The sequence below is a fragment of the Molossus molossus genome, unplaced genomic scaffold (genome assembly GCF_014108415.1).
Source record: "Molossus molossus isolate mMolMol1 unplaced genomic scaffold, mMolMol1.p scaffold_m16_p_7, whole genome shotgun sequence".
In the NCBI taxonomy this organism is placed as follows: domain Eukaryota; kingdom Metazoa; phylum Chordata; class Mammalia; order Chiroptera; family Molossidae; genus Molossus; species Molossus molossus.
The window spans coordinates 110,903,608-110,917,808 of NW_023425401.1; the positions used below are offsets into that span (position 1 = coordinate 110,903,608).

Here is a 14,201-nt window from a genome sequence, read left to right on the forward strand (position 1 = left end):
GGACACATGCACCTCGCAGCCCGGCACCCAAAGAGCTTCAGGGGATCCGACTTTCCCTGGGCCACTAGTTCCTAAATTTGGTTGCACACAGGTCTCACCCAGGGGGTTTTTGAAGATTCAGATGCCTGGGCCTCACCCCCAGAGCCGCTCCTTGGGCCAGGCTGCCATACTGGACATTAGGACTTTTAAGTCCCCACATCATTCTAATGTGCATCAGAATTCGAGAGCCACTGACGAAGGCCACCCCCGTCCCCCAGAGAGTTTGTGGCTGGCCCGGCGTCAGAACTATAGGGTCTTCCAGTCACCCCAACTCTGTAACTGGGCCACCGTCACCCGGTGCCTGCGAGAAGAGCCCCAGACAGACTTTGCCTCGTTGCAGGGTGTCACCCAGACCCCAGGGCACTGCCCACAGGCAGCGATCTGTCCGCTCACCTGGCTGGCTGGGCTATGACGTCTGACGACAGGGACTGACTCCTGCCGGTCCTCCCTCCACGGTCTTCCTGCCCACAAGGCTGGCCTTCTGAGGACTCGAGTCTCACCCTCCTGTGCCCCCTCCCAAGCCTCTGGCAAGGGCTCCCGGGAGCCGGCCGGTGCTGCTGGCTTCTAGTCCAGCCCCCTCCATGGGACAGTCCACGGGGGGCTCTCCGGGTCCTGCCACAGCCCTGCCCACACCAGCCTCTGCCTCTCTCCAGGCTGCCTCCTCTGTGTGACCAACTCCCAGCCCCATCTGCATCCTGCTCCTCATTCAGGTCCCCGCTTAAAATCGCCTCTCAGAGACCTCTGACACCTGCCGCACCGCACGTGGGGCGAGAGGCTGAACAACGGGACAGGACTGCCCGCTTCCCCTTACACGAGGTCCCCGGAGTGTCGGATCCGTGGGGACGGGGAGTCGAGGGGCTGCCGGGAGCTGGGAGGAGGGGACGGGGATTTATTCGGGGGTGACGACAGGGCCTGGAGAAGACGGTGGTGATGTCCCCACAGCAGTGTGGCTGCGTCCGCACCGCCGAGCGGCGTCCTGAGAAATGCGCAAGGGGATCCCTTCGGGCCGTGTATACTTTCCACAATGAGACAGGTTTCCTCTGTCCCTGTCTTGGGACATCCTGAGTGGAGGAGGGCCCGTGTTGTTCCCAGAGCCCCACCCACCCCCACAGGAACACTTCCTGTCTGTGCGTCTTTCTCACTGGCTTGCAGGCGGAATAAAAGCAGGTTCGGTGTCTCGCCCCGTGGATCACTGCACAAGCAGGGGCCGCCAGGTAAATTGTGATGATGGTTACGGGGTGAATCCCAGACTCCCGGGTTCCCAGCCCGCCGGTCTTCGTGGCTGGGGACGGGTGCTGGCCAAACCAGTCAACGCGCGTTGGTGTCCACGTACCCGAAGGTCAGAGGACACATTGTCCGGTCCTGGGATGATGACGTGGGGTGCGCTGTCAGGTCGACGTGGAGTTTGAGTCTCCGAAGAAACTGAAACGTGATTCTGTCTGCCGTGGGCAAGCCCACAGGACCCGAGACGCCCACTGTCCCTCAGATAAAGGCACAGGCGAACGCGAACCACGTGGCTGGTTTGGGACTTTCCAAGAGCACCCTCTGTATAGCCACTTTCTGGGTTAACGCTGGGTTTTTCTCTTCCCACGCTAGATATTCATCTTTGAGAACAACATCTACTACTGTGCACACGTCGGGAAGCAGGCCATCCGTGTCGTCTCGACTGGGAAGGAGGGCGTCATTTACAACGGCCTCAGCGACTGGCTGTACGAAGGTGAGACACGCCACGGGCCCACGGAGCGGGCTCGTGTGGTCGCCACGGTCACGTGGCCACTGTGGTCACGCGGTCACCGTGGTTGTGTGGTTGCCATGGTTTGTGGGTTACCATGGTTGCTGTAGTCATGTGGTCACTGTGGTATTGTGGTCGCTGTGGTTATGTGGATGCCATGGTCATGGGTCACCATGGTCATGTCATCACTGTGGCTGCCATGGTCGTGTGGTCACCGTGGTCACGTGGTCACCATGGTCGTGTGGTTGCCATGGTTGCTGTGGTCGTGTGGTCGCCACTGCCCCTGGTGTTGGCCGTTGTCTTTTCCTTTCACCTTCACTACAAATTAAACTCCCGCTTCTTGAGGTTCAGTTAATGGAAAAGATGCCTGTTGGAGCGTCAGGGAGCGGCGGGCCGTCTGCAGGAGGCTGGAGTGTTGAGCGCTCACCTGGTGGCCAGGTGTGCGGGGCTTTCCAGGACCCAAGCTCTTCGGCCTGAGGGCAGGAGGCGTGTCGGGGGGGCTGTATTGTACCAGGAGGCGACTCCTGGGGCCCCCGGAACGTGCGCAGGTTTCTGACTCACTCCGTCGGCCGAGAGCCTTGTTCTGCCTGGAGGTGGGCGGAGCTGGGAAGAAATGACGGGTTCAAGCCTCCGAAAGGAGCCAGTCCGAGTGAGCCGCTGTCCTGGGTCCCTGCCCACCTTGTGGGAGCCTTCCCACCACGGGGTCCCTAAGGTGCCAGAGGACCCCAGCTGTGTGCGTTATGAAGGAACTGGGACTCCGAGCCAGGAGCTCCGTTCTGAACCCCTATAACCCCTCCATGCTCCTGAGGCCGCCGCTGTCGTGTCGTTGGCCGCTCGGCGCCAGGCTGCATGCTGAGCCCAGGGTCGTCTCTGTGCACACGTGGCCTCCAGCTCAGTCCAGGTGCACGGCCTGACACTGGAACGGCAGCCTGAGCACACACTGGTTGCTCACGGTTCTGGAGGCTGACCGTCCAGGGTCAAGGTACGGGCCCGGTGCCCAGAGAACCGTGCCGACCCTGTGCCTGCCTGGCCCCCATGTCAACCTCAAACTGCTGGTCCCTGCTCACTCATAAGTCACCGTCGTCGGTGTGTGTCTATAACAAGTGCGTTTTGAGTCCCACATCGACCCAGAAAACATCTGCACAGAAGGAACCTCCCCTCAGGGCCTGCCCTCCACAGTGAGAACCGCACCCCTGGAATCACACCCCTGACCCCCCGGTGACACCTGCCAGGGACACAGCTCTCCCCTGTGAGCCCCGGAGACCTCGTAGCTCAGTGACAATTACGCTTTGTGACCGCTGGTAGGCGTTAACGACGCTTAAAACTGCACGTCACCCATGACTTCTACAGCAGGCTCCGGACACGAGCAGGTTGCTGGAGGTACTTTGGTTTCATCAGCACCGGGACGAGCCGCCAGGCGGGGGTGCCGGGCACCGGGCACTGGCTCGAGCAGAGAGCGGTGACTTTGAGCAGCCCGCTTAATGTTTGCAGTATTTAATGAAGCCGGAGTGAGCGCCTCCTGTCTGGCTCCGGTCTCCAGCCCCGGAGAGTGTTAATGACCTTGGCGCGGGCCGCGGGTACATTCCGCCTGGCAGAGAGACGGGTCAAAGGGCTACGCTGTTGAACAGCGGCGCATTCAGCTCCGACACAGAGACGGATGAGGTGACCTGTCCCTCCTGTGCCTCCTGTGCCTCCTGTGCCTTCTCCGACCCGGGGAGCGCCGTCGGGTCTGCGCCTCTGTGCCTCTCGGCGTGAGAACAGGGCACCGACTGGAGGGTCGGGAGCGTGGGGGGGGGATGCGGAGCCACTCTCAGGGGCTCTCAGGGGCCTCCTGCCCCCCCCCCCCCGCTAGGCCAGCTGCAGCTGTGCCCACAGCGTCCTCATGTGTCCCCGCCCTTGCGGCTGCCTCGGGACAGAAATCCCGGTGCAGGCGGGGCTGCGGGAAACAGCAAAACCTCGAGCCTCCATCTCCTTCTGCGGGACCACGTGCAAGAGGGCTGTGACCTCCCTGACTCGTGTCCCAGCCGTTTTCTTGAAAGAACACCGACCGCGGGGCTGTCGGTTCTTCGGTCGCAGAATTAGGGGTGTGGGAGCTGAATGGCCCAGCAGTCGCCTGATCCAGATGTGGGCAGAGTCTCTGCCCAGGGCCAGGGAGCCTGATCCAGATGTGGGCAGAGTCTCTGCCGAGGGCCAGGGAGCAGGGGTTTTAGGTTCCGCAGGTTCGCCTGTCTCTGCGCCACCCTACACACACACACACACACTCACACACACACACACCAGTGTTTGCGCACTGAGAAGGAGCCAGCCCTGGGGATGCTGGCATCCTGGGCCGTCCTGAGCCGTCCCGGGCCGTCCTGGGCTGTCCTGAGCCATCCTGGGCCGTCCTGGGCCATCCTGGGCCATCCTGGGCCTTCCTGGGCCGTCCTGGGCCTTCCTGGGCCGTCCTGGGCCATCCTGGGCCATCCTGGGCCTTCCTGGGCCGTCCTGGGCCGTCCTGGGCCTTCCTGGGCCGTCCTGGGCCTTCCTGGGCCTTCCTGAGCCATCCTGGGCCTTCCTGGGCTGTCCTAGGCCGTCCTGGGCCATCCTGGGCCATCCTGGGCCTTCCTGGGCCGTCCCGGGCCGTCCTGGGCCGTCCTGGGAAGGTCAAGCAGAGGGAGGTCACCACCGCTGTGTCGGGTTCTCCTCATGTGACTCTGGTAAGAGCCAGAGGGCAGGCACACAGGTCAGACTCTGAGCCCTGGACACGTCCCAGAGCCCAGGCCCCGCTCCTGCTCCTGGGCAGGTGAGCCCTCCCCGTGCACAGCGGACGGCACAGGGCCCAGGCCCCCCTCCTGCTCCTGGGCAGGTGAGCCCTCCCCGTGCACAGCGGACGGCACAGGACCCAGGCCCCCTCCTGCTCCTGGGCAGGTGAGCCCTCCCCGTGCACAGCGGACGGCACAGGGCCCAGGCCCCCTCCTGCTCCTGGGCAGGTGAGCCCTCCCCGTGCACAGCGGACAGCACAGGGCCCAGGCTCCCTCCTGCTCCTGGGCAGGTGAGCCCTCCCCGCGCACAGCGGACAGCACAGGGCCCAGGCCCCCTCCTGCTCCTGGGCAGGTGAGCCCTCCCTGCACACAGCGGACGGACGGCACAGGACCCAGGCCCCCTCCTGCTCCTGGGCAGGTGAGCCCTCCCCGTGCACAGTGGACAGCACAGGGCCCAGGCTCGCCCGGCCCATGGCGTGGCACCCGCGCCAGGGGACGGTCCAGGGCTGTCTGTGCCCAGAGGAGGTGACCCCCCGGCTCCGGTCAGATAACCATCCGCACAGGTGCCGTTTGGGGACCAGTGAGCGGGTCTGGCCCTTGTTCTATTAACAAGGAAACTGAGCAGCTGTGTGGCTTTGGGATTTTAAGCAGATGCTTCCAGAAAGGGCCCAGCTGGAGGCTCAGGTCACCCCTCGGCAGAGCAGCCTGTGCCCGGCCCTCAGGGCGAGACCGCGGCCTCCCAGGAGCTCCGCTCGCGATCAGCTCTCTGCTCAACGCCCCCATTTTCGGTTCTGTGTCTGACCCACCTGCCTGCCACTCTCACCTCGTGTCCGCCCATCACCAGGTTCTCAGTCAAGGTCCGGTCTCAGTACCGCCCACCGACCCCCGGAGCCCTGTGCCCGCACCGCTAGGCAGACAGGAGGGACCTGAGGGATTTCCACGCGGCAAAACCTACCCCATAAGGAAGGGAATCCAGGGCTGGTCCGCTGAGCACCCGCACCCATCGGTCACCGTGGGGACACAGCACGGGACCTGCTAAGGGGGAGGGCGGGGAGGGCCGCACCTTTCCCCCGGGAATCCCCGTGGAACGTGCCCCTGGGAGCCCAGCCTCTGCGTGGCCCTCGGGTGGGAACCACGCCTTCTGCAGCAAAGCCAGGTCCTCCCGGGGAACAGGCGCTTCTTGGCCGGGACAGGCCCTCGGGAAGGGACCTAATGCAGGTGGCGTTTGCTCGGACCCCAGTGGCTGCACATCCTCGTGTCCAACACCGTTCAGGCACTTTCTTTCCCATCCTCACCCGAGGACGTTTTTGCATCTTTCTTGAGGCAGAGCGGGAGGGGGAGAGAGAGAGAGACATCGACATGAGAGAGACACATCGAGTGGCTGCCACCCGCACGACCGACCAGGGCCAGGGACAAACTGCAACCGAGGTACATGCCCTTAGCGGGAGCCGAACCCAGGTCTCTCTGGACCGCAGGCGGACGCTCCAACCGCTGAGCCAAACCGGCCAGGGCTGTGGAGGCACTTTGGGAAGAATGATGAATTCCGAGTGAAGACCGGAGAAACACAGATGTCGTAAAACCGAGCATGTGTTCACCCCCCAATTCTCAAGTTCATCCTTTAAACAGTTCCCCCAAGTTCCCATCCCTCGAGGTACAGCCAGTCCAGGGTTCCCCAGTTCCTTTCCAGTTCCTCCGGCACGACTCAGAGCCGGAACCGGGGTCCCAGTGTAAGCTCGTCCTGATGGGCTTCGGAGCTGATGATGAGGGTATCTGTGGCCAACCCCCCAGACATCACATCTCGGGGTGACACCCACAGCGCGCCCCTCCCGCCGGGCAGGGCAGACATTCCGCACGACCGACCCCCCGTCCTCCCACCTGCCTTGCGTCCCTCGTTGTGGGGTCTCGAGTCTCCGAGTCTCAGATAGAAGAACAGGCCTCAGCTCTCGGCCACTCCGCCCCCAAGTGCTCCGCATGCCCGACGCCCCCCGTATTCCTCAGCCAGATTCCAGCTTCCTCGGACTCCAGGTGCAGGATGTACTGGACACTGTTGGCCATTAAAGGAAAAGAAAGTGCCCGGCCGTGTGGCTCAGGGGCTGGGCGTCGACCCCGCACCAAGAGGTCCCCAGTTAGATTCCCAGACAGGGCACAGGCCCAGGTTGTGGGCCCGATGCCCAGTGGGGGGCATGCAGGAGGCGGCCAGTCTGTGTTCTGTCTCATCGGTGTGCCTGTCTCTCCCTCCCTCTCCCTCTAACATCAATAAAGAGAAGGGAAGGGAGCCAGGAATGAGAGGGGATGGTGCCGAGTCGTTGTGGCTGAGTCCGCGCCCCCTGTGATGGGTTCCCCTGCTGTCCTCACCCCAGGACAGTGGGTGGGGACGGGGCTCTCTCTGTGCCCTCGGGTTTTATGTAATGACTTTCATTTCATTGTCGCGTTCGACCGAGTCAGGAAGAGTCATCTCTAAAGGGAAAGAAAGCCGAAGGGGAATTGAAAACTAGGTAACAGGGACCTTTCTGGCTGCTGGGGAGAGGGGGGGCTGGGGCGATGGGGGTCGGGGGAGGGGAGCCTTCCCAGCACAACAGCCTTTGCAGCCTCTGATTCGGTGATGCCGGGAGGGGAAAGGGGTCCCACTGCCCCCCACTGAGATCTCCCAGAGCAGATATCACGGATGGATGATGCTTAGCCAGCATGGGGATGGCATGTGTGCGTGTGCATGTGTGTGTGCATGCATGTGCGTGTGTGTGCATGTGTGTGCGTGCATGTGCGTCTGCGTGCGTGTGTATGTGCGTGCATGCATTTGTGCGCGTGCATGTGCGTCTGCGTGCGTGCATGTGTGTGCGTCTGTGTGCATGCACGTGTGTGCATACGTGCGTGTGTGCGCGTGACAGAGAGAGACAAAGACAGAGCAAGAAAGACACACAGAGACAGAGGCAGAGAGACGGAACGGGAGACAGACAGCGACAGAGAAAGGTGGGTCCCTGCTGAGCTCTCAAATACCCCGTCACCAAAGTCGGACCTTTGATGCATCTGCCCCAATGTCGCTGGAGCCCTAAAACACCGGCCGTCATCCATGCAGGACGAGGGCGAGGGACCCGGTCCTGAACCGCGTGTGGCCGAGTTGCCTTGACCAGCAGGTGGAATTGTGGGGGGCCAGCCGCCCGTCCTCGGTTCTCCCCGTGGGCCCACACCTCATGTGCTAATGGGGCGCCCTCCGGGGCCCTGGGCTGCCCCCCAAAAAAAGCAGCTTCTTGAAAAGTTCCACTTAAATGTCCGCAGCCACGGAGAGAAGCAGTTGGTATCTTCTGCCCCGGGTGTGACGTCTGAGGAGCAGGGAGTCAGGGCCGTCTGTCAGGGACCACGGGTCCACCGGAGGAGCCGGAAGGCAATCTGTGTGAGGGGTTGAGGGGTCGGGGAGCAGAGAGCCCCACCCCGCGGGGGCCCCTCCTGGCAGGTGCGGGGAGGGACGCTGCCCTCTGCTGGCCGGCCACCCACATGGCCGCGTGGCCCTGTGCTCAGGTGTGCGTGTGCTGAAACCGGCCAGTCTCTGGCGAGGACGAGATGCTGGGGTGTGTGACCCACACACGGCAGCGCCGGCGGGCAAGCGAGGCTGCCGGCATCACAGGCGCGGCTCCGTGGGCCCCCCGGCCTGAGGCTCGCTGGTTTCTTTCATAGCCACGCCCCACCCCGTTTACTTCTGCTCCGGGCCCCCGGGGAGGAATGTTCCCTGGTGGAGACACACGGCAGCCGGTGCACGTGGGGACACGTCAGGTTTTCTGTATTTGGAAGGCGGCCGTGTCTCTCCAGATGCGGTTCTATCTGGCAGGTTATTTGTGTCTTGCGCAATCTTCCGGGACACAGGTTTCTCGGGGCACTTTGAACCTGCTCCCACGGGTACAGCTCGGGGGTGCGGGGAACGGGCATCGACCCCCCGTCAGAAGCCGCAGGGCCGTGACCTTCAGGAGTGCTCCTCGGCCCCGTCTTGCCGTCCGCGTTCTGTTTCCACGGGCACTTCGCCTCCTTGAGAGATGACAGTCGGCAGGACGGTGAGCCCAGGCAGACGGGGTCACGGCGTGTTGAGGGGTCGTCTGAGCTGCCGGGCTCTCGCAGGGTAACGGGAGGCCGCTGTGGTCGGCTTCTCTGGCTGGCCAGGCCTGCGGTGTCCTGGGAACAGCTGGGAACCAGGCATCGGAGACTGAGCCGGGCGCTGCCCCCTTGGTCCGGTAAAAGGACCCGTCTCCGGCGGAAAGTCTCCAGTCCGCCGCTCCTCACGGCCCGAGTGGCCATGCACGGCACTGGGAGTCGAAGCCAAGCTCTGACATGTCCTTTGAGCGAGTTCCCGGTGTCCCTGGGCCTCAACTCTCCCCTCTGTAAAATGGGCTCACAGAAGCCCTTCCCAGGAGACGGTGGTGGAGCTCAGAGGACACAGGGCACTGTAGTCCCAAAGTCAGGGTGTCGGCTGGTGAGTGTTATTCCTGCAGCGTTTGCCGAGAGAAGGGATTCGGGGCGCGTGTGTGAGGGTCTGAGCCGGGCTAGGGCATGGCCACACGGGGTCCGCTCACAGGAACTTCTGGGGGAGCTGAGGGTGCTGCTGTTCCTGGGTGGTCCTGGGACAAGGGTGGCGCCGTCTGGGCCCAGCGAGCCGGGGGATCTGAGGGGCCACGTGAATCGTGAGACCTGCCGGGTACCGCGGCAAAGGTGGGGGAGCAGATGGGACAGGTGTGGCCCCGGTGAACCGCCTTCTACCTCGGCCATCTTCACCTGTGGTCCGTCCAGTCCGGCCGCTCACTGGGCCGGGCGTGTGACTTCCACCCTCGGTGTCTCGATGGAGGCCAGCGGCTCTGGACCCGCAGCCCGGCTGCGTCCGAAGGAGCTGGAGGCCTCCAGGGGCGCCTCACCCCGCAAACCACCCGACTCCCCTCTCCATCGAGGCAGCCACCCTGCCCCCTGCGGCCCTGCCCCCAGAGCCCACGCCACCTTCTCGTGAGCACCCGGAGGGGGGACGTCGCCTTGCAGCGTGGGGTCGCTAAGGTGAGGCCAGCAGACGTAGGGGTGGCAAAGGAACTTGTCGTTACTCGGTGACCAAATGTCGCCCGAGGCACTCCTACACAGGGGGGCCCCCCCGGGGTCCCCGCTCAATCTGTTTTTCACTTGAAAGCAGGGAGCGACTGAGTGCTGAGACCCAGAAGATACTCCACACGGCGGTAATGTCCCAGGCGTTGTCCCCGCAGGCTGGAGAGGGCCACTGGGCAGCTGTTCCTAAAGGAAGGGCAGGTGTCTCCACCGAGTGACCGCCTCTCACCCCTTTGCTTGTGCCGTCCACTCTGAGAGCGAGCCGGGCACCCAGGCCGGCGTGGAGCAGGAGAGCTGGTGTCCCTGCCGCGGTGACCATGGAGCTCCCGCAGGGGCCACAGGGAATGCGGAGACAGAGCGGTGGGGACAAGGTGTCGGGCAGGGCTTAGCCCTGAGCTTGGGGCTCTGCCCGGCTGGGCCATCTCTCTCTGTCCAGAATCTCCGCCAGTACCCCGCACCCAGCAGGGTGATGTCCGTGACTGAGTGGCCGCGGGGACCCCCTCCCTCCTCCTCCTCACACATCTGGAGCCACCCTGCCGTCAGGGTGTCTGCCGTCCAACAACGGGGTTCACGACACACGGCTGAGCGCAGACACCGTGCCGGGCTGCTGGTAACTTACAGGCAGTTAACCTTCCTCCTAGAACCACAACAACAGAAAACCCTGAAGCCCCGTTTCCCGTCGGATGCACATTGTCCTCGGTGCGCGTTATTTTGGAAACGTGTTTTCACGGAGGGTGCGCACAGGTTTGCAGAACAGCTGCGGCCGATGACGGGGACCGCGGCTGGGGGACCGTCTCTCCCGAGAGCGTGATGGTGAGCGTTCCCGGGTGCAGCCCAAGAGGAACCAGGAGCCCCCCGAAACAATGTGAAGCCAGTCCTAGCTGGTGGGACCCGGGCTTAGAGCGTCAGCCCGTACACGGAAGGGTCTCGGGTTCGATTCCCAGCCAAGGGCACGTACCTGGGTTGCAGGTTCAATGGTTCAATCCCATGTGCGGGAGCAACTGGTCGATGTGTGTGTGTCTCTCTCTTTCTCTCTCTCTCCCCTTCCTCCCTTCCACTCTCTCTTAAAAAAAAAAAAATTGGGAAAAATATCCTCAGGTGAGGATCAACAACAACGAAGTAAAGCCAGGATGTGCAGGAAATGTTACGTCGAACTCCAAGGCCACACTTTTGCTTCGTGGTGAAATGTCTAACGTTGGAAAAGGACAAAATAAAGTCAGCACTTTTAAGGGACCCCCCGTAAACACAAGCCGGGGTTTCTCTCGGTGGGTAGGTAAGACCCTGTGCAACGGAAATTCCCTTTTCAGAACCTCAGTCCTTCTAACTTTCCGGTGACGATTAACGCGATGATCATCTTTGGCAAAATGCCAGGAAGAAAATTAAAAGTCCTAATAGGGTTGACCATATATTTTACCTAAGACACTCAACCAACCTCTGTAAAGATTATTAAATTAATATCAAGGTCACAGTATTACAGCAGATTTTTTTTTTCTAACTTGAACTCGGTTCAAGAGCCGAATTTTTTTTTTTTTTTTTTTTTTTTATCCTCACCCGAGGACATTTTTCCATTTTTTGTTCAGGTAGAGTGGGAGGGAGAGAGAGGAACAGAGAGAGAGAGAGAAACATCGACGTGAAAGGGACACATCGAGTGGCTGCCACCTGCACAACCGACCAGGGCCGGGGACAAACTGCAACCGAGATACGTGCCCTTAGCGGGAACCGAACCCGGGTCTCTCAGGACCGCAGGCCGACGCTCTAACCGCTGAACCAAGCCGGCCAGGGCCAGGAGCCGAATTTAAAACGATGTTTAGACGGTTCCAGTATCAACCGCAACTGGCCCCAGGCAGTGACCAGGAGAAGGTCGTGTTGATCGAGATGACTTGGTATAGACAGGTGTCCCCACCCGGCCACGCTCATTCTCCCCACGCCACCCACTGGTGCTAACATCACGGACAGGCGCTGGGGTCGTGGTGGACAGGTAGGCAGAGGAGAATGGAGAGGAAAAGAAACCGAAAACAGATGTCATCTCTTCTCGTACTTTCCATACGTCCACTCCTTCATGTACTTGCTGTGTGATGTGAATGAATTATTTCAACCTTTTTTTCCCCCCTTTAATGTCCTTAAGGGGACAGCGCCCCCGTAGAGAGGTCGTTTTCGGAGTTACGTGAAAGTGACTGGCGCACACGCTCACACCGCCTGTGAGTTCTGATGCAAGGAGGGGCAGACAGAGGAAGGGGTCACAGTGAATGACTTTCCGAACCAGGAATGTCACTCCAAAGTCACCTTCGTTTTATTCAGCACTTGGTCTTGGGTCAGCCCTGCCCTCCTAGTCACCATCCCCGGCAACTTTCTTTAATTGTCAGACAGAAACGTGGCCCTGGCCGGTGTGGCTCAGTGGACGGAGTGTCATCCCATAGATGAGAGGTCCCGGTTCGATTCCCGGTCAGGGCACATGCCCAGGGTGCGGGCTCGATCCCCAGTAGGGGGCGTGCAGGAGGCGGCCAATCGATGTTTCTCTCACACCAGTGTTTCTCTCCTTCTCTTCCTCTCTCTCTCAAAAAGTCAATAAAAACTTTTTTTTTAAATTCTCACTCGAGGACATTTTTCCATTTTTTGTTTACATAGAGTGGGAAGGAGAGAGAGAGAGAGAAGCATCGACGTGAAAGGGACACATTGAGTGGCTGCCCCCCTCACGACCCAACCAGGGCTGGGGATAAACTGCAACCCAGGTACACGCCCTTGACTGGGAATCGAACCCACACGCTTCCTTCTGCGGGTCTGTGCTCTAACCAGCAGGCAAACCGGCCAGGGCCCAACCACCACATTTTATAGTCCGAAGTCATCCTTAGTCTGAATGCCGAGAGCTCAGGGAACTACTCTGGCCCTTCGCTGATGGGAGCAGCAAATGCTTTGTTCTCTACCAGCACCAGGCCTTGGCTTCACCCCTTAATCTCCCCCCCCCCTCTCTCTCCCTCTCCCCCCCCCCATCAGTCTCTCTCCCTCTCGCTCTCCCATCCTGGTCAGGCCAGACTGAAGCTGTGTCCCCTCTAGGTCTGAGCGCCAGTCTAGAAACGAGACAGACACAGACGGTGGGAATGAGCACGAGCCGGGCCCTCCCTGGCCTGGGCCCCTCTCACCAAGCAGAGCCCGTCTGACGGGCTTGGTGGCCCGACTTTGCACAGGGGTGTCCGTCTGTCCCCTCTGTCCCGGCAGGGCTTTGCTCTGGGTTCTGAGCGAGGCAGAGGCGTGGCGTCCGTGCGGGGAGGTGTGCGTTCTGTCCGTCTGAGCCCTCGCTGCCGCCAGCCGTGTTGCTGCTGGGGCGTCCCGGGGTCGCCCGTGAGTTCGGGTGTGAGGCTCGGCCCGGCTCCCCAGGCTGGTTTGGGTGGACCCCGTTCCCCTCTCCCTCTGCCCCTGGATTCTGCTCACTGCCGCTGGCTCACTGTGGCCTGCTGGGCTCCCTCCCTGCAGCGCAGAGTCCCCGCCGCACCGTCTGCCGGAGTCTGTCACCGCGGCCGTCCGGCAGGCCAGGTGGGTCTGTGCGGGTCCTTCTGAACCACCTCATCCCCACGCACCTGGAAGTCACCTTGCTGGCTGCTGAGCGCCCTGGAAAATTACAAGCCCGAAGAGGCGGCTGTCTTTCTTATTTTAATATGTTTTTACTGATTTTTTTAGAGAGAGCGGGAGAGAGAGGTAGAAACATCCATGTGAGAGAAACATCGATCGGCTGCCTCCTGCACGCCCCAGACCGGGGATCGAGCCCACAACCGGGGCATGTGTCCTGACCCGGAACCAAACCGGGACCTCTCAGTCCGTGGGATGACGCTCCATCCACTGAGCCACGCCAGCTGGGCTGTTCTTTTGTTTTTCCTTTTTGTACTTCAACAGACCCTTAGGCTTTTGTCGGCTGCAGAAAAGCTTCTGTGTTGATACATGGGGTGCCACGTGGTCCCGGACACTGGAGGCAGAGGGGGCGTCGGAGGTGGCCCCTCGGTGGACAGATGGGGGACTCGTCCAGGTCTCTGGGAAGGAGCAGAGCAGTCCGGGCGCCAGGACCCTGGGACCTTGCATCCATTTCCACTGAGCAGCTGTGCCCAGACCTGCGGAGTGTCCTGGGTGGAAAACCAGTCGGCCAAGGGCTCCGTGGTGGGTGGACCTGCCTGGGTAGTGACAGAGCCCAGTGGCAGGCCCGTGGCACGTTGGGGCGGGGGTCCCCCAGGCTGCTGTCAGGCTCGGGGGGAACACGAAGAGGGCAGGAGAGGAATGAGGATGGTGACGTGTGACGAAGGGCATGGCTCCTGTCATTGTGGCCACAGGTCCCACAACACATCAGGACCCCACTGAGAAGTCACTTTGCAACAAGAGACCTGGTCGCAGCGGCCGTGACGGAGGGAGGGACGAGCCGCACATCGGCCGCGTCCCCAGACCCAGGAGTCTGCCCGTGGCTCCCCTGGCCCAGGGGAGAGAATGGCAGTGGGGTCTCACCAGCCTGGCCCAGAGCCTCACTGCACCCCACAGCCGTGTGGGCCCTGCTGCGGGCCCCCAGAGGCCACGCCGGCCTGCCCGTGCCCACTCCTCCTGCGGCAGCCACGCCGCGCTTTGCCCCGTCGCGTGGTCCTCGCCGT

General features: G+C 61.8%; 1 protein-coding gene across 1 annotated transcript in view; it reads left to right on the forward strand.

The window, feature by feature from the left end:
- Window positions 1-14,201, forward strand: part of DPP6 (dipeptidyl peptidase like 6) — a 404,487-nt gene that overhangs the window by 321,445 nt on the left and 68,841 nt on the right. Inside the window, exon 8 of the mRNA XM_036246681.1 lies at window positions 1,636-1,756. Within this exon, the coding sequence (XP_036102574.1) occupies window positions 1,636-1,756 (121 nt within the window). The remainder of the gene's footprint in view (window positions 1-1,635; window positions 1,757-14,201) is intronic.